The 25,221-nt window shown below is 38.8% G+C and overlaps 2 protein-coding genes across 2 annotated transcripts in view; both read right to left on the bottom strand.

Moving 5' to 3' along the window:
- The window catches only part of LOC106089583 (glutamine--fructose-6-phosphate aminotransferase [isomerizing] 2), a 626,017-nt gene that overhangs the window by 485,616 nt on the left and 115,180 nt on the right, over nucleotides 1–25,221 (bottom strand). The gene's annotated exons all lie outside the window — the stretch shown is intronic.
- Nucleotides 1–25,221, bottom strand: part of LOC106092156 (uncharacterized) — a 153,205-nt gene that overhangs the window by 18,723 nt on the left and 109,261 nt on the right. Inside the window, exons 5-6 of the mRNA XM_059362831.1 lie at nucleotides 13,484–13,633; nucleotides 9,317–9,460 (exon numbers count right to left, since the gene is read on the bottom strand). Coding sequence (XP_059218814.1) covers nucleotides 9,317–9,460; nucleotides 13,484–13,633 — 294 coding nt within the window. The remainder of the gene's footprint in view (nucleotides 1–9,316; nucleotides 9,461–13,483; nucleotides 13,634–25,221) is intronic.

The raw sequence follows: 25,221 nt of genomic DNA, 5'->3' as shown, positions 1-25,221 counted from the left end.
GAAGGAGTAAAGCTAGCCGCTTGAAATTTTGCACAAATACTTCTTATTAGTGTAGGTCGGTTGGTATTGTAAATGGGCCATATCGGTTCATGTTTTGATATAGCTGCCATATAAACCGATCTTGGGTCTTGACTTCTTGAGCCTCTAACGTGCGCAATTCTTATCCGATCAGAATGAAATTTTGCACGACGTGGTTTGTTATGATATCCAACAACTGTGCCAAGTATGGTTCAAATCAGTCCATAACCTGATATAGCTGCCATATAAACCTATCTTGGGTCTTGACTTCTTGAGCCTCTAGAGGGCGCAATTCTTATCCGATTGAAATGAAATTTTGCACGACGTGTTTTGTTGTTATATCCAACAACTGTGCCAAGTATGGTTGAAATCGGTCAATAACCTGATATAGCTGTCATATAAACAGATCTGGGAATTTGACTTCTTGAGCTTCTAGAGGGCGCAATTCCTATCCGATTTGGCTAAAATTTTGCATGGCGTATTTAATTTTTACTTGCAACAACTGTGTCAAATAAGGTTCAAATCGGTACATAACCTGATATAGCTGCCATATAAACCGATCTGGGATCTTGACTTCTTGACCCCTAGAGGTCGCAATTATTATAAAATTTTGTACGATGGATCCTCTCATGACCATCAACAAACGTGTTTATTATGGTCTGAATCGGTCTATAGCCCGATAAAGCTCCCATATAAATCGTTCTCTCTATTTTACTTCGTGAGCCCCAATGGGCGCAATTCTTATTCGAATTGGCTGAAATTTTACACAGGTCTCCAACATATAATTTAATTGTGGTCCGAACCGGACCATATCTTGATATCGTTTTAATAGCAGAGCAACTCTTTTCTTATATCCTGTTTTGCCTAAGAAGAGATGCCGGGAAAAGAACTCGACAAATGCGATCCATGGTGGAGGGTATATAAGATTCGGCCCGGCCGAACTTAGCACGCTTTTACTTGTTCAATTTGGTTCAGATCGGTTAAGATTTGGATATAGCTGCCATATAGACCCATCCCTCGATTTAAGGTTTTGGGCCCATAAATGGCGATTTTTTGTCCGATGTCGCCGAAATTTGGGACAGTGAGTTAGGTTAAGCCCCTTGACATTCTTCTGCATTATGGCAAAGATCGGTCCAGATTTGGATATAGCTGCCATATAGACCGATTTCCCGGTTTAAGGTTTTGGGGCCATAAAAATCTTATTGTCCGATGTCGCCAAAATTTGGCACAAAGAGTTAGGACCTTCGACATCCTTCTTCAATTTGGATCAGATTGGTCGAGATTTGGATATAGCTGCGATATAGACCGATCTATTAATTTAATGTTTTGGGCCAATAAAAGGCGTATTTATTGTCCGATGTCGCCGAAATTTGGGACAGAGAGTTAAGTAAAGCCCCTCCACATTTTTCTGCAATTTGGTATAGATCGATCAAGATTTGCATATAGCTGCCATATAGACTGATATCTCGATTTAAAGTCTTGGCCCCAAAAAAGGCGCATTTATAATCCGATTTAACTGAAATTTGACACAGTGACTTATGTTAGGCTTTTCGACGTCCATGTTGTATATGGTACAGATCCGTTTTTATACCCTCCACCATAAGATGGGGGGTATACTAATTTCGTCATTCTGTTTGTAACTACTCGAAATATTCGTCTGAGACCCCATAAAGTATATATATTCTTGATCGTCGCGACATTTTATGTCGATCTAGCCATGTCCGTCCCTCTGTCCGTCCGTCCGTAAGTCCGTCCGTCCGTCTGTCTGTCGAAAGCACGCTAACTTCCGAAGGAGTAAAGCTAGCCGCTTGAAATTTTGCACAAATACTTCTTATTAGTGTAGGTCGGTTGGTATTGGTAAATGGGCCATATCGGTCCATGTTTTGATATAGCTGCCATATAAACCGATCTTGGGTCTTGACTTCTTGAGCCTCTAGAGTGCGCAATTCTTATCCGATTGGAATGAAATTTTGCACGACGTGTTCTGTTATGATATCCAATAGCTGTGCCAAGTATGGTTCAAATCGGTCTATGTTTTGATATAGCTGCCATATAAACCGATCTTGGGTCTTGACTTCTTGAGCCTCTAGAGGGCGCAATTCTTATTCGATTTGAATTAATTTTGGCACGACGTGTTTTGTTATGATATCCAACAACTGTGCCAAGTATGGTTCAAATCGGTCTATAACCTAATATAGCTGCCATATAAGCCAATCTTGGGTCTTGACTTCTTGAGCCTCTAGAGTGCGCAATTCTTATCCAATTGGAATGAAATTTTGCACGACGTGTTTTGTTATGATATCCAACAACTGTACCAAGTATGGTTCAAATCGGTCTATAACCTAATATAGCTGCCATATAAACCGATCTTGGGTCTTGACTTCTTGAGCCTCTAGAGTGCGCAATTCTTATCCAATTGGAATGAAATTTTGCACGACGTGTTTTGTTATGATATCCAACAACTGTGCTAAGTATGGTTCAAATCGACCGATAGCCTAATATAGCTGCCATATAAATCGATCTTGGGTCTTGACTTCTTGAGCCTCTAGAGTGCGCAATGCTTATCCGATTGGAATGAAATTTTGCACGACGTGTTTTGTTATGATATCCAACATCTGTGCCAAGTATGATTCAAATCGGTCCATAACCTGATATAGCTGACATATTAACCGATCTGGGATCTTGACTTCTCGAGCCTCTAGAGGTCGCAATTATTATCCGATTTGTCTGAAATTATGTACGACGGATCTTCTCATGACCATCAACATACGTGTTTATTATGATCTGAATCGGTCTATAGCCCGATACAGCTCCCATATAAATCGATCTCTCTATTTTACTTCTTGAGCCCCCAAAGGGCGCAATTCTTATTCGAATTGGCTGACATTTTACATAGGTCTCCAACATGTAATAATATAATAATAGCAGAGCAAATCTTTTTTTTATCCTTTTTTGCCTAAGAAGAGATGCCGGGAGAAGAACTCGGCAAATGCGATCCATGGTGGAGGGTATGTAAGATTCGGCCCGGCCGAACTTAGCACGCTTTTACTTGTTTTTAGATAAAGCTATTAAAAAGTTCAAGTTGTTATATACAATTGAACAATGACTTTTACTTATTAGTATTTGGTCCAAATCGGAACATATTTCGATATAACTGCTATGGGACATATGGGACATTCATCGGATTTTGATGAAAGGTGGTTTACATATATACCCGAGGTGGTTGGTATCCAAAGTTCGGCCCGTCCGAACTTAACTCCTTTTTTCTTATTATATCCTAACATGTTTGTTGCGTTTTGAGCGAGTTGATTAAACTTGTTTCACTTGTTCATATGATTGATTTTACTCGTTTTGCTTAACAGATGATCAAACTTACTCGCTGCTGCTCTCCGATGTCTACTGATATATTTTTGTGGAAAGGAGATGCCATGAAGCACATATGACTCGACGGTTCAATTTGCAAATAAATATTTTTATAATAAATGACCAAGGTGACGTATAACGTATAAAATATACTAATACGCACAAAGGGCTTGCACATTTCTTTTCTGTTGGTACCTCGGGCTTGAGACCCTAAACCGTCAGATCGTTATATATAGCAGCTATATCCAAATATAGTCCGATTTAGAAAATTCCACAGCTTAACCTGCGTATAGAAGAAATACGAGTCTGTGCAAAAAATTTCAATTTAATATCTCAGTTTTTAAAGAGCGTAACGTGATTACAACTGACAGGCAAACGGACGGACGGACAGACACAAGGACATCGTTAAATCGATTTGGAATTTTACGATGATCAGAAATATACTTTGTAGGGTCGGAAATGGATATTTTGATGTGTTGCAAATGGAATGACTAAATGAATTAACACCCTGTCCTATGGTGGTGTGTAAAAAAGGCACTTCAGTTATTGTTTCAATTATTCTTTAACAAGTAAAAGCGTGCTATGTTCGGCCGGGCCGAATCTTGGATTCTGCTAAAAGTGCATACAAAATAAACTTAGTTGAGGAGCATAATTTTATTCTACATACCAAACTTCTGTCAAACCAGCAAAAAAAGCTTTTAGGAACCGAACAAATATGAACGAGAGATCTCTTTATATGGGAGTTATACCAGGTTATAGACTGATTTGAACCGTATATGTCATAGTTGGTGGAAGTCATAATAGAACACCGCATGCAAAATTTCAGCCAAACCGGACAAAAATAGCGGCTTCCAGGGACTCAAGAAATCAAATCGGAAGATCGGTTTATATGGGAGCTATATCTTAAATTGAAACGGTATGGCCCATTTGCAATCTCCAACGACCTACATCAATATTAAATATTTGTACAAATTTCAAGCATTGCACGTTCGACCGCTATCGCGATTTCGACAAACGGACGGTCGGATGGACGGACGGACATGGCTAAATCGACTCAGAACGTCGAGACGATCAAGAATATATATACTTTATGGGGTCATAGACGAATATTTCGAGGTGTAACAAACGGAACGACTAGATAAGTGAACCCCATCCTATTATCGTAGATATAAAAATTGACATATTAAGTTGAAATTTTATTCAGACTCATATTTCTTCTATACGCAGGTTAAGTTCTTGAATGTATCAAATTGGACTATATTTGGATATAGTTGCAATATACATCGACCTGGCGATTTAGGGTCTAAAGCCCTTAAAAGCCGCATTTTTTGTCCGAAACAGAAAACTGTGCTAGGGGCCCCGATACTCATAAAGAATGTAACACATATCGGACCATATTTACATATAGCTGCCATTCAGGGCCTTAAGTCCGATTTCGATGAAATTAAAACAGTGAGTTGTTTTAGGCCTCCCGACATCCGACCTCGGTATGGTTCAGATCGGACCATATGTAGATATAGCTGTCGTATAGTCCGATCTGCTGAGTCTTAAGCCCATAAAAGTCACAATTATTATCCGATTACGTTGAAATTTGAAATAGTGGGATGAATAAAGCCTTCTGATGTCAGACTCAAATATGGTTCAGATCGGTATATATTCATATATAGCTGCCATATAGACTGATCTGGCGATTGAGGGTCTTAAGGCCATAAAAGCCGCAATTATAATTCGATTTCGATATTATTCAAAACCTCCCGACATCCGATTAAAATATGGTTAAGATCGAATTATATTTAGTTATAGCTGCCGTATAGACTGATCTGCCGATTTATGGTCTTAAGCCGATAAAATCCGCAATTATTATCCGATTTTGCTGAAATTTTAAATGGTGAGTTGATTAAAGCTTCCCGATATTCTACTCGAATATGGTTCAGTTCGGTCCTAATTCAGATATAGCTGCCGTATAGACCGGTCTGCTGATTAAGGGTCTTAAGCACATAAAAGCTGAATTTATTACTCGATTTTGCTGGAGATTTTCATAGTGACTTGTATTAAGCCTCCCATCATCCGACCAGAATATGGTCCAGATCAGACTATATTTAGATATCGCTGCCATATAGACCGATGTTCTAATTTAGGTTATTAATCCCATAAAAAGCTGATTTGTTGCCCGATTTCGCTCAAACTGTGACTTGTATAAGAGTTCTCAAGGCTTGAATCAAATATGATTCAGACCAGCCCTCATTTGCAGAAGATAGGTATTTTCATCTTCAAATTTGACACAAGCATTTTCTTGGGACTAGAGACAAAGCCTATTGAAATTGGAAAAAATCGGTTCAGATTTGGATATAGCTCCCATATATATGCTCGTCCAATTTGGACTGAAATTGCAATCATATCGTCATTTGTAAGCCGATTCTCAGGAAATTTTGCACGAGGGGTTCTCTTATAAGTCCCAATATGATTGGAAATTTTCATAGCAACCGGCTCCGGTTTAGATATAGCACCCATATATATGTTCGTCCGATTTGTGCTAAAATTGTAATTTCATCGCCATTTTTAAAACGATTCTCACGAAATTTTGCACGAGGGATTCTCTTATAAGTCTCGATATTATTGTTGAATATATAAGTTCGTTCGATTTGAACTAGTATTGCAATGATTTGGTCATTTGTTAACCAATTTACACGAAAATTGGCATAAAGGATTCCCTTATGACTCTCGGTATTGCTATCAAAAATCTAAGAGGATCTAGCCATGCCCGTCTGTCTGTTGAAATCACGCTACCGTCTTTAAAAATGGAGATATTGAGCTGAAATTTTGCACAGATTCGTTTTTTGTCCATAAGCAGGTTAAGTTTGTAGATGGGCTATATCGGATTATATCTCGATATAGCCTCCATATAAACCGATCCGCCGATTTAGGGTCTTAGGATTATAAAAGCCACATTTTTTAATCCGATTTTGCTGAAATTTGGGACAGTGAGATGTGCTGGGCGCTTCGACATCCTTCTTCATTTTGGCCCCCATCGGTCCAGATTTAGATATAGCTGCCATATAGACAGATCCGCCGATTTATGGTTTTAGGCCCATAAAATCTACATTTATTATCCGATTTTGCTGAAATTTGGGACAGTAGGTTGTGTTAGGCACTTTGATATCCTTCTTTAATTAGGCCCAAATCGGTCCAGATTTGCATATAGCTGCCATATAGATCGATCTCTAGATATTAGGTTTTTGGGGCCATAAAAGGCGAAATTATTGTTCGATTTTGCCGTAATTACGGACAGTGAGTTGTGTTAAGCTCTTCGACACTTATCTGCAACTTGGCCCAAATCGGTCCAGATTTGAATATAGCTGTCATATAGACCGATCTATCGATTTAAAATCTTGGCCCCATTAAGGCACATTTATAATCCGATTCCTGAAATTTGACACAGTGACTTATATTAGGCTTTTCGACATCCGTGTCGTATATGGTTCAGATTTCTTTTTTTTTAGATATAGCTACTAAAAGGATCAATACTTTGTTATACACAATTGAACAATGACTTCTACTTATTATTATTTGGTCCAAATCGGATCATATTGTATTTCGATATAGTTGCTGTGGGGCATAAGGTATGCATTTTTCACCGGCTTTTGACGAAAGGTGGTTTACGTATATATCCAAAGTTCGGCCCGGTCGAACTTAAAGCCTTTTTACTTGTTATATATTATACTAACCACCGGGAAAAATTGGAAGTTGTTGGCTCCCAAATCTTAAAATTTGCTAGTGCACTTATAAATATTTTCTATGTATCTTTTAAAATTTCACAGAAATTAAGAATAACTGTCCTTTGGACGAAGTTGAAACAGAGAATGTTTTTGCCGATTGGCCGATTGTGCACTAGTTTTCACAAAACCTGATACAGCTTTAGAAAATATCAGTCCATATCCTGACATAGCTGCCATATAGCCCGTTATTCCGATTAGACTTCTTGAGCTTCTAGAGGGCACAATTCTTATCCAACTTGGTTGAAATTTTGCATGTATCATTTTGGTGTGACTTCCAACGACTGTACCAAGTATGATTTAAATCTGTTTATAACCTATATAGCAGTCATATAAACCGATCTGCCGATTAGACTTCTTGAGCTTCTAGAGACCGCAATTCTTATTCGATTTGGCTGACATTTTTCACATATCGTTTTGGTACGACTTCCAAAAAATGTGCCATAATGTAGCTGTCATATGAACCGATTTCCCGAATATACTTCATGAGTATCTAGAGTGCGCAATTCTTATCCGTTTTAGCTGAAATTTTGCACATATCTTTTTGATGTGACAACTGTGCTTAGTATGGTCTAAATCAGTCCATAACCAGATATAGCTGCCATACTAACCGATATCCTGTTTAGACTTCTTGAGACTCTAGAGGGAGCAATTCTTATCCTATGACTTCCAACAACTGTGTTATCTTAATAAGTCCATATCATGATATAGCTGCCACATAAACCGATCTCCTGATTTGACTTCTTGAATGCGTAATTCTTACTCAATTTGGCTAAAATTTTGCACATGTCGTTTATTTTTTTTTTTTTTGTCAAGTTCTTTGAATTACTTTTTCAAATATATATGACCTATATGATGTTATAATGATTGAAAAACTTTTCAGAAATGCTTCGCTAACAACAAAATAAGGGATCACCTTTGCAAAAATTAAAAAAAAAAAGTTGTTAGTCTATTATAAGGAGACTTTAAATATATCCACTGCACAAAATCAGGATAAGCATGTTCGTTTTTTCGAGAAATAAAATTTTGAAAATTTTTTTCATAATCTGGTTATTGCATCAGCTATGACCATGTCAAATTTCAGGAAGATATCTTTATTGGTTAGAAAATGGCAAACTATTTTCCAAATGCTTTTTCCCCACCCCACTGTGCGATGGCAAATTTTTAATTCTCATTTATTGTTTGTTTTTTTTTCGTGTTATTTGAAGTTATTTTGGATTTGTGGACTAATTTCGTTTCATGCCTCGTTTTTGAAACATTTCACTGTGTATGATTCTGTACCCACCCTTCCATTTCAAAAGTGGTCGTTTCCTGCAGCTGTGTTAATTTAACAAAAACAAATTGTAAGTATACTCCATTGAACTTGCTTTTCAATTAAACCAACTGTAATGTTTGAAACAACCTCAAAGAGAATAATTAAAAAGAAGCTGCTACAACAGCATTTCGCATTCTTCATGCGAACGGCTTGAGCATGCCCCACTTTAACCTTGCCAAGGAGATGAAGTAGCAAAGGAGACGTGCTATGAACGCATTATAAATATTTTGAAATTAAACGGCGAGCTCAGTTTATATTTCCCGAGAAACCCAGTCATTGTGATGTGGCAAAGTCCTGCAACTTTTCTTGTGTGCAGTAGACCTCTGATTTCAGTCTTAAGTTTTCTCCTCAACCTACTCCGCCACGAAAGCAAATCACCCTTAATGGCCAGACCTTTATTTAAAATTCAAAGCAGTTTTGGGCAAAAGTGTTTCGGCCATATTCATAAATCGCATCTACCGTGTTCGCTACAAACACAATGACCTTTCAAGGGTGTTCGTAATTGCTTTGCATGGTTTTTGGGCTCATGCGATTTATTCACGTTGGAATACCACAAATTGCGCTTGAGTTGAAAGCTTCTTGGGCAAACGCACAATGTGTGTAGATTTCCACTTTAAATGGATTAAAACATTTATTGCAAGGAGCATGAAGATTTCTAGGAACATAAGTGTGTGTGTGTGTGTTTAGTGTGAGTTGTGTGAATGTATGACTATGGTCATGCATCACCGCAAATGTATATCTTTTCATGTGTGTAGGTTTCGAGCATTGAGCTCAGACACCAATTGAGGATTCCACTCGGAATCGGGGCACAACGACTATGCTGAAGCACGAGTCACGATTTACTTACCGCAAGTGTAAACAACTTTCAGATACATCCTTGAGTTGGGTTGACACGGTGAACCAAACGTATTGGCATCTGCGGCCAGATTGCATCGACGACGTCCATGGCAAATTTGCATAACGGTTTCGGTGGCATACGATGCCAAACAAGCTGAACGGTCCAACGATTGCAGCAGAAGTCAATGACAGCATGGAGGAGAAAGAAAGAAAAAAAAAACAAATAAATGAATGAAGTGAATGTATGAAAAACGTAGTACAAAGTTAAACATTGAAGTTGAGAATTGGAATAACTAATTAATGATATTCGCTTATTGGTGGAGTGACATACATTTTAGCTACAGTTAACTCTTAGTGTACTCTAGCGGAATAATAACAACATCGAATATTTCATAAGAATATCACAATGATAGTGACAGTAGCAGTGAGCTGCCCTGTGAACATTTGATGGATGATTGCAAAAACATTTCAGTCATCTATTCAAAAGTTCAGATGACATACTGACAGCTTTCCTATTGCTATCGGCAACGCAAATAAGTGCAACACCAGTACGGACTATGTCTATCAGCGTTCATCACATTTTTATACCGTCCACCATAGGATGGGAGTATACTAATTTCGTCATTCAATTTTGTAACTCATCGAAATATTGAGCTGAGATCTATCAAAGTACTTATATTCTAGACCGTCTTGACATTTTAATTCGATTAACCATGTCCGACCGTCTTCCCGTTTGTCTGCTCGTCTGTCTGTCGAAAACACGCCTACTTTCGAAGAAGTAAAGCTAGACGCTTGACATTTTGCACAAATACTTCTTATTAGTGTAAATGAACCATAGCGGTCCATGTTTTGGTATAGCTGCCATATAAACCGATCTCGGATCTTGACTTCTTGAGCCTCTAGAGGGCGCTATTCTTATGGGATTTGCAGAAATTTTGCACGTAGTGTTTTATTATGACTGTGATTTACAACTGTTTTAAGTATAGTTCCGTATGAACCGATCTGGCCCTGACGATCGCTTTTAAAGAGTGATTTTTTTGAGGTTAGGATTTTCATGCACTAGTATTTGACAGATCACGTGGGATTTCAGACATGGTGTCAAAGAAAAAGATGCTCAGTATGCTTTGACATTTCATCATGAATAGACTTACTAACGAGCAACGCTTGCAAATCATTGAATTTTATTACCAAAATCAGTGTTCGGTTCGAAATGTGTTCATTCACCGTAACGTTGCGTCCAACAGCATCTTTGAAAAAATACGGTCCAATGATTCCACCAGCGTACAAACCACACCAAACAGTGCATTTTTCGGGATGCATGAGCAGTTCTTGAACGGCTTCTGGTTGCTCTTCACTCCAAATGCGGCAATTTTGCTTATTTACGTAGCCATTCAACCAGAAATGAGCCTCATCGCTGAACAAAATTTGTCAAAATTTGAACACATTTCGAACCGAACACTGATTTTGGTAATAAAATTCAATGATTTGCAAGCGTTGCTCGTTAGTAAGTCTATTCATGATGAAATGTCAAAGCATACTGAGCATCTTTCTCTTTGACACCATGTCTGAAATCCCACGTGATCTGTCAAATACTAATGCATGAAAATCCTAACCTCAAAAAAATCACCCTTTACTTATTTTGAAATATTTTCGTGTACAAAATAGCTTACGTATTTGGTCTACCATTTTACAAAAAGAACAAGTTCGGTCCGGCCAACTTTGGATACCCACCACCTCGGGTATATATGTAAACCATTTTTCGTCAAAAAGCGGTGCAAAATTCATACCTTAAGCACCAAAGCAGCTACACCACTATATGTTCCGATTTGGACCAAAAGTAAAAGTCATTGTTCAATTGTATATTACAAAATATTGGTTTCTTTTAGTAGTTATATCTAAAAATAATAAAACGATCTGAACTATACAAGACACGGATATCGAAAAGCATAACATATGTCAGTATGTCAAATTTCAGTGAAATCAGAATAAAAATGCGCCTTTTATGGGGCCAAGACTTTAAATCGAGAGATCGGTCTATATGACAGTTATATGCAAATCTTGATCGATCTAGACAAAACTTAACTCTTTGTCCCAAATTTCGAAAACATCGGACAATAAATGCGCTTTTTATGGCCCACAAAACCTAAAACCGAGAGATCGGTCTATATGGCGGCTATATTCAAATCAGGACCGATCTGTGCGATAAAGCAGAAGTATGTTAAGGCGCTTAACTTAACTTACTGTCCCAAATTTCGGCGACATCGGACAATAAATGCGTCTTTAATGGGCCTAAGACCCTAAATGGGAGGATCGGTCTATATGGCAGCTATATCCAAATCTGGACCGATCTGAACCAAATTGACGAAGGATGTCGAAGGGTCTAACACAACTCACTGTCCCAAATTTCAACAAAATCGGATAATAAATGAGGCTTTTATGGGCCTAAGACCCTAAATCGGAGGATCGGTCTATATGGCAGCTATATCCAAATCTGGACCGATCTGAGCCAAATTGACGAAGGATGCTAGAGGGCCTAACACAAATCATTGTCCTAAATTTCAGCTAAATCGGATAATAAATGTGCCTTTTATGGGCCAAAAACCCTAAATCGGAGGATCGGTCTATATGGCAGCTATATCCAATTCTGGACCAATCTGGGCCAAATTGACGAAGGCTGTTGAAGGGCCCAACACAACGCCCTGTCAAATTTCAGCAAAATCGGATAATAAATATGGCTTTTATTGGCCTACGATCCTAGAGGGCCTAACACAAATCATTGTCCCAAATTTCAGCTAAATCGGATAATAAATGTGCCTTTTATGGGCCAAAAACCCTAAATCGGAGGATCGGTCTATATGGCAGCTATATCCAATTCTGGACCGATCTGAGCCAAATTGACGAAGGCTGTTGAAGGGCCCAACACAACGCCCTGTCAAATTTCAGCAAAATCGGATAATAAATATGGCTTTTATTGGCCTAAGATCCTAAATCGGCGGATTGGTCTATATGGGGGCTATATCAAGATATAGTCCGATAGCCCATCTTCGAACTTAACCTGCTTATGGACAAAAAAAGATTCTGTGCAAAGTTTCAGCTCAATATCTCTATTTTTGGAGACTGTAGCGTGATTTCAATTGACAGACGGACGGACATGTCTAGATCGTCTTAGATTTTTACGCTGATCAAGAATATATATACTTTATAGGGTCGGAAATGGATATTTCGATGTATTGCAAACGGAATGACAAAATAAATATAGCCCCATTCTTCGGTGGTGGGTATAAAAATGAATGTACCCCCATCCTTCGTTGGTGGGTATAAGAAGTAGAAAGGCGATAAATACTGAAAAATATACATGACGTCTTGATATTAGGATTGGATAAAGTAATGTCCGTTGCTCTGTCGAAATCATGATAGCGTTCAAACGAACGCAAATATCCTCTTGAATACTTCTTATAAATATAGCTCCCAAATAAAGTCATCCCTGGATATTACTTCTTGAGCCCTTAGGAGCATTAAGTTTCGCCCGATTCGGGTAAGACCAGAACAGCCTTCCAATAGTCACAACAAAATTCACACAGTTGGATATAGTCCCCATGAAATCCTATGCCCCGATATGATATCCCGAGAGCCTAGAAACCTCAATCATACCTCACACAATTCGATCGCTACAAAATAATTCAAATCAAAAATGTGTTAATTGCAAATTTGTCCTTGAACATTAAACTAAGGAACAGCGGAGATACTTATCTCTTATCAGTGAATGCTGTCCGATGCAAATTTATGGTCATTGACGGCTTCCCGCAGAGCGATACCAATTTATATAGAAGTTTACACGTCTTATTGCCAAAGGTAAATATCTCACAAGTGTCGCCAGCACTAAGATTTCGACCCAGACGTTTAGCGTTAACGGCAGACATGCCAACCATGATGGGTATACAAGATTCGGCCTGGCCGAATTTGGACTATGTTTTTTAACATTGTTCTCAAAGAAGGTACAAATAAATGTTAAAAGATAAATAAAAATACATCCTCAAAAAATTCTGTCTTTAAAATGCGAGATTGCAAGGTTTAAAAAAAATGAAATACGCGGGAATATGTTCGTCAAGTAAGAGTTCCAGTTGATGAAAATATGCTAAACTATTACATATACATATTGCATTTGGGATGAACTTACTTTCTTCTCGGACACCCTGTGGCTGAGGACACTGAATGCTTTCATATTCGGTTCTTCCAAAACTTGCACTATAAACAGCAATTCGGGAATAGGGATTACACTCCAGCTGAGCTACATCATTATGACATGCCACCTTACTACGAAATTCATCTGGAAGTAGAATGAGTATTTGTTTATGGTTAATATTATCATTATCAATGTAAATAAATTAGGAAAGGCTAGACTGAAAAGAAGGTGTGGATATTAATCTGCACCATGCCACTGTCCATCACCTAAGGCAATAATCGGCTTGTTTTGCTAAAAGTAACTTAAAATTAAAAAGTTAAAAGAGACCTCGAACAAGAAAATCTAAGTTAGGATTTCCTCGCTACTTACAAAATCCTTAATTGCTTCCATATCACGCCCCTAAGTTGGTTTATGTCTGGTATTATGTCCTCACCTAAGTTTCAGTGTCTGTTATCCGCGAATGCCGGGCAATTACATAGGAAAAGATCCAACGTCTCATCATCTTCCCCAAATGCCTTAGATATGCTATCACATGCAGCACCTGTTTTGTAAAAAGTGAGTTCGTAGTCCAATATGTCCCGTTATTATACGGAAAGCTGTATTGACCACCTGCTTACTTCCTTTCAGAAATAGCTTCGTCTTTTCACGATCCGGATTTCGGTATAGGATTTTTGTCGTCCTACTAACCGTTTCGCTGTTCCACAGTGTTAAATGCGCGTTCGTAGTCCACGCCCTTAACACGGACTGTGTCGTCCCGAAAAACTTCGGGTTAACCAAGTTTATTGACGGCAGTTCTCTGGCCATTACTGCCAAATCGTCGACCCTTTCATTCCCCCTTATTTCGTTATGGCCAGGCTCCTAAACGATTCTGATCGTGCCATCCTCAGAGAAGATTTTAATCTCCTTCTCAAATTCCAAGATTGGTCGTGATCTTACCGTCTGTTGTTATTGGTCATATGGTAATTTGTCTGTCCGTAAAAATGTTCACACTCGACGTCCTCGCGTTAGCACCATACCCCCTCAGCCATTTCGTGATCGCCCGGATCTCTGCCTGCAGGACCGTATAATGGTCAGGCAGTCTAAAACAAATCTCAACCTCTGGGTTCTCAATGTAGACCCCCATCACACTCTGTTCTAGCTTTGATCCATATGTGTAACATGATCTTCCAGATGGCAATATTATGGTTCCGTCAGTGCAAGAGTGTACCGATGGCGGCAGTGCCTCGCACTCGACCTCAAGTGTCGTCTCAGATATCCGATCAGAAACTTCTTCCCTTCTTTCTAAAATTCCTATCGTCGCTTCGATTATACCGCGATGATATGATTTGCTTCCCTATCCTCTATCCATTCTCCCATCACCTTAATTTTCATAGCCGCAGTGGCCGATCACACTTAATCTGTATGTCTATGAGTCGGACATCTAGAATAATCTCCAGTGCCCTAGTGGTAGAGGTTCCCATCGCTCCGGCTATATCAAGACAATATGTTCTCTGAACCTGTTGTATTATCCTTATGTTCCACTTTTTCTCCATAGTAGTCCAACAAACTACTGAGTCGTGATTAAGTATTCGTCTAATCACGCTCCTGTAGAGCCAGTGGACTATCCTCGCATTCAGGCAAGATCACTCCTAAGTATTTGACCTTGTCAGATGTCGATATCGTCCTATTGAGGAAACGTGGTCAGTCAAATTGGCCCACCTTCGTCTTCCTCGTGGTTAAAGTTGAGACCCCTGGAGGCAGTCGTATGACCTCTCCAAACCCCTTGGAAGTATTATTACATTGTCTGAGTAGACGTTTTAAAATCCCTCCCTCAGTCAGTATCCGCAATGAGTTATTTATAGTTGTCACCCATAGGAGTGGTGATCAAATGCCCCCTGTGGCGTGCACTACGCCACTTTTCCCTTATATTTGTATCATGGGTTCCACAATTTATCCACATGTTCCTTAGCATATGGTTTATCCAGTTTCTAAGGACCCGGTCAATCCGGTTTTGTTCTAAGGATCAGTGTGTTAGTCCGCTCATTGTTAAAAGCCCCCTTGAAGTCAGTGTATATCGAAGGATTCATCTATTTTATGCACAACCCTATGCAGGGCAGTCTCCACCGACCATGCTATTTATAATTGAGCAGATCGCTGGATGTCCTACTCCTTATCATGGTATCCACAATACGTTCCATGGTTTTGAGTAGAAAGTACGTAAGCTTTACAGGTCCGTAGGCTTTTGCTGTCGCATTACTTATCTTGCCGGCCTTGGGTATAAATACCACCCTTGCCTCCTGACAATCTTTCGGAGTAAATGCAAGTCCCAGGCAAGTTGTGAGAATATTGGACAGGTGGGGTGCCAGATAGTCGGTCACCTTCCGTAGTAACGCCAGAAATAAGCCATCAGGTTCGGATGACTTAAATGGTTTAAAACTCCTCCTATTGCCGAGGTTATCATGTCCCCCAATGACGCTGAGCGAATACTGGCGAAAACATCAGAAACAAGTAAAAACGTGCTAATAATATTATTATATATTATTATATAACAGCTATATCAGGTTATGGACCGATTTCAACCATACGGCACAGTTGTTGGATTTCATAACAAAACACGTCGTGCACAATTTCATTCTAATCCAATTATAATTGCGCACTCTAGAGGCTCAAGAAGTCAAGACCCAAGATCGGTTTATATGGCAGCTATATCAGGTTATGGACCGATTTGAACCATACTTGGCATAGTTGTTGGATATCATAACAAAACACGTCGTGCAAAATTTCATCCTAATCGGATAAGAATTGCGCACTCTAGAGGCTCAAGAAGTCAAGACCCAAGATCGGTTTATATGGCAGCTATATCAGGTTATTGACCGATTTGAACCATATTTGGTACAGTTGTTGGGTATCATAACAAAACACGTCGTGCGAAATTCCATTCCAATCGGATAAGAATTGCGCACTCTAGAGGCTCAAGAAGTCAAGACCCAAGATCGGTTTATATGGCAACTATATCAGGTCATGGACCGATTTGAACCATACTTGTCACAGTTGTTGGATATCATAACAAAACACGTCGTGCAAAATTTCATTCCAATCGGATAGGAATTGCGCACTCTAGAGGCTCAAGAAGTCAAGACCCAAGATCGGTTTATATGGCAGCTATATCAAAACATGGACCGATATGGCCCATTTACAATACCAACCGACCTACACTAATAAAAAGTATTTGTGCAAAATTTCAAGCGGCTAGCTTTACTCCTTCGGAAGTTAGCGTGCTTTCGACAGACAGACAGACGGACGGACGGACGGACGGACATGGCTAGATCGACATAAAATGTCGCGACGATTAAGAATATATATACTTTATGGGGTCTCAGACGAATATTTCGAGTAGTTACAAACAGAATGACGAAATTAGTATACCCCCCATCTTATGGTGGAGGGTATAAAAAAAATTTTCAGCTGTGGTTATCCACTTACTAATGCTGGCTTCGGCATTTTAGCGACGAGCTCTGTTAAAAGTCTGCAAACCTCCTTCCTAATATTGCGAATCTCCCCAGTCATACAGGGTTTTCCTTGGGCTGGTTTACTTCCTCGAACAAGGACAACTATCTTCGAAAGACCCCACTAGGGCAGTGGTAATCCTGTTGACATTGTGGTCAATGTCTTCCATGCTTGGACAATCTAAATTATCTTGCCTAAGACTTATTGTGAGTAGTTTTCGAATTTTGTTCAGTTGGTCAGTTGCCATTTAAGAGCGGATAAATATATCTCTTTGAAATTTGAGGTGGTAAACGTGGTGGTGCCTTCGATATCGTGTGCAAAATTTCAAGGCCCTAGGTTGTCCGAGCGCCAATTGGCAGGTGCCCAGATTCACCAATTGGCCACATTTTAATACCCTCCACCATAGGATGGGGGTATACTCATTTCGTCATTCTGTTTGTAATACCTCGAAAGTATATATATTCTTGATCGACATGACGATTATTAAGTCGACCTTGACATGTCCGTCCGACCGTCTGGCGAAAGCACGCTAACTTTCGAAGGAGTAAACCTAGCCGCTTGAAATTTTGCACAAATACTTTTCATTAGTGCAGGTCGGGTGGGATTGTAAATGGGCCATATTGGTCCATGTTTTGATATATCTGCCATATAAACCGATCTTGGGTCTTGACTTCTTGAGCCGCTAGAGAGCGCAATTATCGTCCGATTTGACTGAAATTTTGCACGTAGTGTTTGGGTATCACTTCCAACAACTGTGTTAGGTATGATTCAAATTGGTTAATAATCTGATATGGCTGTAATATAAACCGATCTTGCCAATAGGGCTCGCAATTCTCATCCAATTTGGGTGAAATTGCAATAACTGTGCTAAGTATGGCGCAAATCGGTACATAATCTGATATAGCTGCCACATAAACCAATCTGGGATCTTGACTTTTTGAACCTCTAGAGGGCGCAATTCTCATCCGATTTGGCAGACATTTTGAACAACGGCTTTTCTTATGACCTTCAACATACGTGTCTAATATAGTCTGAATCGATCAATAGCTTGATACAGCTCCCATATAAACCTATCTCCCGATTTTGCTTCTTGAGCCCCTACATGGCGCAATTCTTATCCGAATGAACTGAAATATTACGCAATGACTTCTACAATGTTCAGCATTAATTTATGGTCCAAACCGAAACTATAACTTCTTTTATTTAACCACATGTTTGCTTAAAAAGAGATACCGGGAAAAGAACTAGACAAATCCAAATCGATCCATGGTGGAGGGTATATAGGATTCGGCTCGGCCGAACTTAGCACGCTTTTACTTGTTTTTTTATACCCACCACCGAAGGATGGAGGTATATTCATTTTGTGGTTCCGTTTGCAACAAATCGAAATATCCATTTCCGACCCTATAAAGTATATATATTCTGATCAGTGTAAAAATCTATCTGTCCATATACGTCCGTCTGTCTGTTGAAATCACGCTACACTCTTTAAAAATAGAGATATTGAGCGCAGATTCTTTTTTTGTCCATAAGCGGGTTAAGTTCGAAGATGAGCTTTATCGGACTATATCTTGATATAGCCCCCCATATAGACCGATCCGCCAATTTAAGGTCTTAGCCATAAAAGCCACTTTTATTATCTGATTTTGCTGAAATTTGGGACAGTGAGTTACGTCGGGCTCGTCGACAACTTTCGGCAATTTGGCCCAGATCGGCTCAGATTTGGGTATAGCTGCCATATAGACTGATTGATCGATTTAAAGATTTGGGCCCATAAAAGGCGCATTTATTGTCCGATTTTGCCAAAATTTGAAACAGTAAGTTGAGTTAGGCCAGTCGACATTCTTCCTCAATTTGGCCCAGATCGGTTCAGATATGAATATAACTGTCATATAGACCGATATCTCGATTTAAAGTCTTGGCCCCATAAAAGTCACATTTATAATCCGATTTCGCTAAAATGTGACATAGTGACTTATGTTGAGCTTTACGACACCGTGTTGTATATGATTAAGATCGGATATGGCTACCAAAAAACCAATATTTTGTTTTATTGTACAAAATTGAACAATGACTTGTACTTATTAGACTACTCAATATCCGTGTTGAATTTCGGCCAAATCGGAGCATATTTCAAGAAAGCTGCTACGGGGGCATAAATTATGCGTTTTTCACTGGATTATGACGAAAGGTGGTTTACATATATACCCGAGGTTGTGGTTATCGAAAGTTCGGCTCGGTCGAACTTAACGCCTTTTTACATGTTTTTACTCCATATGTCTCCTCAACTCACCAACAATTTTTTTGCACCTAACAGTATCAAATCATCCATAAAAGAGAAAATCGAAAAACAAATGACTTCGTAAATTGCGAAATACGAATCCAATCTGGGCCAATATTTCAACAAATAAAATGTTAAACTTGAGTATCCCCGAAATCAGTGGAGATATAATATACCACAAGTGAACTTTCTTGTAGAGATTTTTGAGCACTTTTCATCAAAAACAAATTTTGAAAATCGGACCACAAATGCAGAATTGGAAATTTTTCGAAATGCCGAGGTTGCTAAATTTAGGGACCTGCTAAGAGGCACAAGGCTTTGAAATTTTGCACACGATCTTGCTAACACCTCAATTCAGTTTTAATTTATGTTTTTATAATGCGTTAGCATATGTGAGGTTGTTTATTTAAAGTTTAGCAAAAATATACATGAGCAAATCTAATCAATGCAGGGCTTGAAAATTTTGGTTTTTTCATCAAAAACTTCAGTTTAAAAGTGATTTGAAATCGGTAGAATTTTTCAACTGGTCTGAGAAAGACCAGATTGTCAGATAGACAAAATTCACGGCATTCAGTTATGCTTCTCATCCAAATTAGTGCTAATTTAGGCCACATGTAGCGATATGTATGTTTAGGCTATATAAAGGCAAAGTACATATATAAATGGCACATTTTGAGATACTATCCTTATGACCCATTCTTCACTTTTGGTGATGGGGGAATTAATGAAAGCTGCCTTTAATAGATGTTTGCTCAATGCTGCTGTGTGCTTGAGTAGTTTCGTAAAAGGATATTTTATAGAGCTCTCTATGATGTCGCCGTTGTTGCTGCTTTTGGTGCAACTAAGATAATAGAGTTAATGCCATTGTTGTGTTGCCGTGGCCCATGGGACGAGGTGTCAGTATGAGTGCACTGGGGTGAGTGAGCGTGTATGTTTAGTGGCAACACTAGTTGAGTATAAAATTAAGTTGATATTTTGTTTAGCAAAACTTTTTATGGTACTTGGTTCTCAGTGGCACTTTGAAATGGTTATAATAGTGTTATTGTAACATGTGCATGTGTACACTCAGAAAAAAGTTGCGCATAAAATGAAGTAAAAAACTTAATTCATGTATGTTAGCCAATGGTTGAATTTTGATTAAAACAAGGATAAATTTCAAATTTTTAGTAAGTTTTACTCATCTGTAATGATTGGCAAATAGTTTATAAACTTGGGTTTGGGAAGTCATTTTACTTAACCAAGTTTCATCTCAACAAGTTGAATATTCCTATAGCCAACAACGTTTTTATTTAGCCAAAATAAACATGTTGTCATTTTGAGTTTAATTCTAGTTACAAACCTATTATCTTCAAATTTAATTAAAATTCTTTAAAAATAGTTAAAGAATTTCCCAAATTTGAGTATTATTGAATAAATTTAAATCAAACACAAGCTTTAGCTTTAAATTCAGTTAAAAATTAACTTAGGTTGATAGATTTCGTAACAGAGATGAACAAATCGATGCATTTCTTAGTTATACCAAGCCTAGACTTAACCCAATTATAAAGGTGATTTTTAAACACGTTGTTTATTGTTATGTCTGACAAACAGTCATTACAACGCTCAGTATGATGTACGCATTCTCTGGGATAAGTGAAAGTTAACTACCAAAAAATTAAATAGCGTCCCATAGTGGTTGATATGTGTTGCTACTTTTGGCTTTCCTTTTCCATTTGCATCTTCGATCATTCAGCTCGTCTCGAAAGAAAAACAAACAAAAATTTTAAAATTTAATGATATCGCCCTAACAGGCAAAAACAAAAAAAAATTTTAATTAAAAATTCGGCAGAGCCCGGCCATGATTCGAACCTGGGGCCACGGAGCAACGGCGAGAGCCATTGCCGTTGTTTTAGCGTTCGAAGCCATCAATACAACTTCAAACAAATGAAATAAATCATGTGTGGTACGGAAGAAGTGTAATTTATAACAGAGAGAATGTCTGCCATTAAATGCATTGGAAAAAGTACAGTTAATAAGCAGGGTTGTCGAGCTTGGTTAATGTGGTAATTGTATCATAGATGTGTTTTCGCAATTAATACGATTTAAATACAACATACCAACGCACGGCCCTTGAAGCCATCACACCTAATATGGTTGAAAAGTCTTCTAACCAAGGACGAAACGCGTCCCATAGTGGTTGGTGTGTGTTGCTACTTTGGCTTTCCTTTTCCATTTGCATTTTCGATCATTCAGCTCGTCTCGAGAGAGAAACAAACAAAAATTGTAAAATTTAATGATCTCGCCCTAATAGACAAAAAAAAAAAAATATGAAAAAAGTTATCACGGTAAATTTTATGAGTGATGATATCCCTCTCTGCTTTCTATTTAGATTAAAATTTTTAAAATTTTTCTTTCTCGTTTTAGAATACAATTAAAGGAATTTTTAAATTGAAAAGCGAACTACAATTTGTGCAGCGATGGAATATTTTAACGCAGATGCTTTCGCAATAGATTTACTGTATACCAATACGAGACGGATGTATACAATTCTTGATTAATATTTGAAAACAAAGTTAGGCTAGGTAAGGTTAAAGTGGCAGTCTGTCATCGACTCACTCAGACATTTTTTTCCATTGCGATACCACAGGAACAGAAGAAGGAAGATGTCTTCTAGTTCCTACCCTTGAACCATCCAGATCGCTTTAAAAAGCCCAACAACTGGAATGCGTAAGATAAATCCAAGTCTCATAACCTCGTCCGCTTTACAATTCACTGGGATATGTCTGTGGCTCGGCACCTAGAACAGGTGAATTTTGAACTGTTCAGCCATCTAGTTGAGAGATCTGCGACAGTCGAGGGCAGTTTTTGTGTTCAGAAATACGTCCTCCAAGAATTTAAAGGCTGCCTGGCCGTCTGAGCCGTCCGGACATTGTATCAAGGATGAACACAACATCATATAGCACTATCGGTCTGACAACTGCAGTATATACCTAGTGCATGACGTGCGGTCTAAACCCCAAACTTTTGTCATTGCCTCTCTTGCATGTGTAATAGGGCAAGAGTTGTGTCTTTCTTGCCTTTTCCATTCTCCTGCTGAAAAGCACAACTTCTGTCTTGCACGGATTTACGCATAGACCATTTTCGGTAGCCCACTTCGCTGTTGCACGTAGAGCTCCTGAGGTATATCTCTTAGGGTGCTGGCAAACTTTCTCCTAACCTCAATTGCCACGTCATCAGCTACGCAATCACGTTTACACCTTCTTCTTCCAGAGACAATAATATATTGTTAAATGTATGAGACAGTACACCTCCTTGAGGTGTTCCTCTGCTGGCTCACGGTTTTAAATCCACAGATCCCAAACCTGCTGCAATGGATCTTATAGAAAGAAAGTTATTAATAATCTTTCTTATGGTAGAGTTAATGCCTAGAAACTACAACTTCTTCATGATTGACCACCCTTGTGGTTTTCGCTCTGTTGAAGAGTTTTCTGCAGTCTTTCCTTAGACCAACCAGTTCTTGGGTCCACCAAGGATGTCGCTGTTTTCCCCTTGGCTTGGCACTAGGACATGCTGACCACAAGCGAGTCATTCAGGGCCTTCGTGGTCCGTTGACCATTATGTCTATATCCTCCGCAGTTTTCACTTCCTTTTCTAGTCTAGAAGGGATAGTCGTACAGAATGTGTGCCGAAATCTATCCCAATCCGTCTTTCTTCTGTTTAGCCGAGCGGCCACTTCTGCAGTATTTTCGCCAAGACTGAAACTAATAACTCTTTGAGTCCTTACAAGCCGCATTTTTGTCCGATTGGGCTGAAATTTCGTATGTAGTATTCCGTTACGACTTCCAACAACTGTGGCAAGTATGATCCAAATCGTCCAAATCGGTCTATAACCTGATAACCTCTCCAACCAATCTCCCGATTTGACGTATTAAGCCCCTGGAATCCGCAATTTTTTTCCGAGCATGCGGTATTCTGTAACGACTTCCAACCACTGTGTCAAATATGGACTAAATCAATCTATAACCTGATACACCTCTTATGTAAATCGGTCTCTCGATCATCCTTCTTCGGTTCCTAGAAGCTTTAATTGTGCTGGTTTGACAGATGTTTGGTATGTAGACTACAATTATGCCCTTCAACTAAATCTATTTTGTATGAATTTTTAGCAGAATCCATGGTGGTTGGTTCCCAAGATTCGGCCCGGCAGAACTAAGCACGTTTTCACTTGTTTATTTTAAGTCTGGCTACTACCGACCCTTCAGTGCTTAGCGACTTAGCGAAGAAGAGTACAGGCTCTGTGTCTCCCATTTCCCGTTATCTTAAAAAGTCTAAATCCACACATTCAAAGCTTCTGAATAAAAACCACGTCAAAACCTCCTGCACTCATAGAAAAAAGTTTGCTGAAAATATTGTAGCAAACACTGTCTGTTGAATATTAGTAGCTAATTTTGCTGCTATTGCAGCAGTAGTTCTGCTATTACAGTGCTTATACTACAATTTCAGAGTAGCAGGCTTACTGCTGAAAGATTTATTGTTTGCTGAAAATGACTGCTGCCTAATAAGGAAGCGGATGTTAGAAAAAAAAATAGAACACACATGCAAATGTGTGTCTCTGTAGATGTTTATAATCATCACTGATTAATAATATACTTCTATAATAATTTCCATAACCTTTTTTCTTTATATTTAGATACAAAAGGCCATGCTAGTCATGTGCAAATAAGTATAGCAATAACAAACAAGTAAAAAGGCGTTAAGTTCGGCCGGGCCGAACTTTAGATACCCACCACCTCGGTTATATATGTAAACCACTTTTCATCAAAATCCGATGAAAGTTGCATACCTTGTGTGCCATAGCAGTTATATCGAAACATGATCCGATTTGTACCAAATACTAATAAGTACAAGTCATTGTTAAATTGTGTTTAACAAAATATTGGTATTTTTAGTAGCTATATCTAAAAATAAGCCGATCTGAACCATATATAACATAGATCCCGAAAAGCCTAACATAAGTCAATGTGTCAATTTTTGAGTTAAATTGGATTATAAATGCCCCTTTTTGGGGCCAAGACTTTAAATCGAGATATCGGTCTATATGGCAGCTATATGCAAATCTTCATCAATATAGACCAAATTGCAGAAATATGCGGAGGAAATTAACGGTACTCTCTGTCCCAAATTTCGGCAACATCGGACAATAAATGCGAATTTTATGGGCCCAAACCATTAAATCAGCAGCTATATCCAAATCTGGACCGATCTCAGCGAAATTGAAGAAGGATGTCGAAGGGCCTAACACAACTCACTGTCCCAAATTTCGGCGACATCGGACAATAGATGCGCTTTTTATGGCCCCAAAACCTTAAACCGAGAGATCGGTCTATATGGCAGCTATACCCAAATCTGGACCGATCTGCGCCATAATGCAGAAGTATGTTGAGGGTCTTAACTTAACTCACTGTCCCAAATTTCAACAAAATCGGATAATAAATGTGGCTTTTATGGGCTTAAGACCTTAAATGGGAGAATCGGTCTATATGGCAGCTATATCCAAATCTGAACCGATCAAGGCCAAATTGACGAGGGATGTCGAGATGCCTGAGATAACTCACTGTCCCAAACTTTAGCAAAATCGGATAATAAATGTGGCTTTTATGGGCATAAGACCCTAAATCGGCCGATCGGTCTATATGGGGGCTATATCAAGATATAGCCCATCTTCGAACTTGACCTGTTTATGGACAAAAAAAGAATCTGCGCAAAGTTTCATCTTAATATCTCTATTTTAAGGACTGTTGCGTGATTTAAACAGACAGACGGACAGACGAACCGATATGTCTAGATCGTCTTAGATTTTTACGTTGATCAAGAATATATATACTTTATAGGGTCGGATATGGATATTTCGATGTATTGCAAACGGAATGACAAAATGAATATACCCCCATCCTTCGGTGGTGGGTATAAAAATGCCTAAGGTAAT

The sequence above is a fragment of the Stomoxys calcitrans genome, chromosome 2, assembly GCF_963082655.1.
Source record: "Stomoxys calcitrans chromosome 2, idStoCalc2.1, whole genome shotgun sequence".
Classification (NCBI taxonomy): Eukaryota; Metazoa; Arthropoda; class Insecta; order Diptera; family Muscidae; genus Stomoxys; species Stomoxys calcitrans.
Note: the sequence above shows the minus strand (reverse complement) of the source record. Positions and strands in the feature narration are given on the sequence as shown.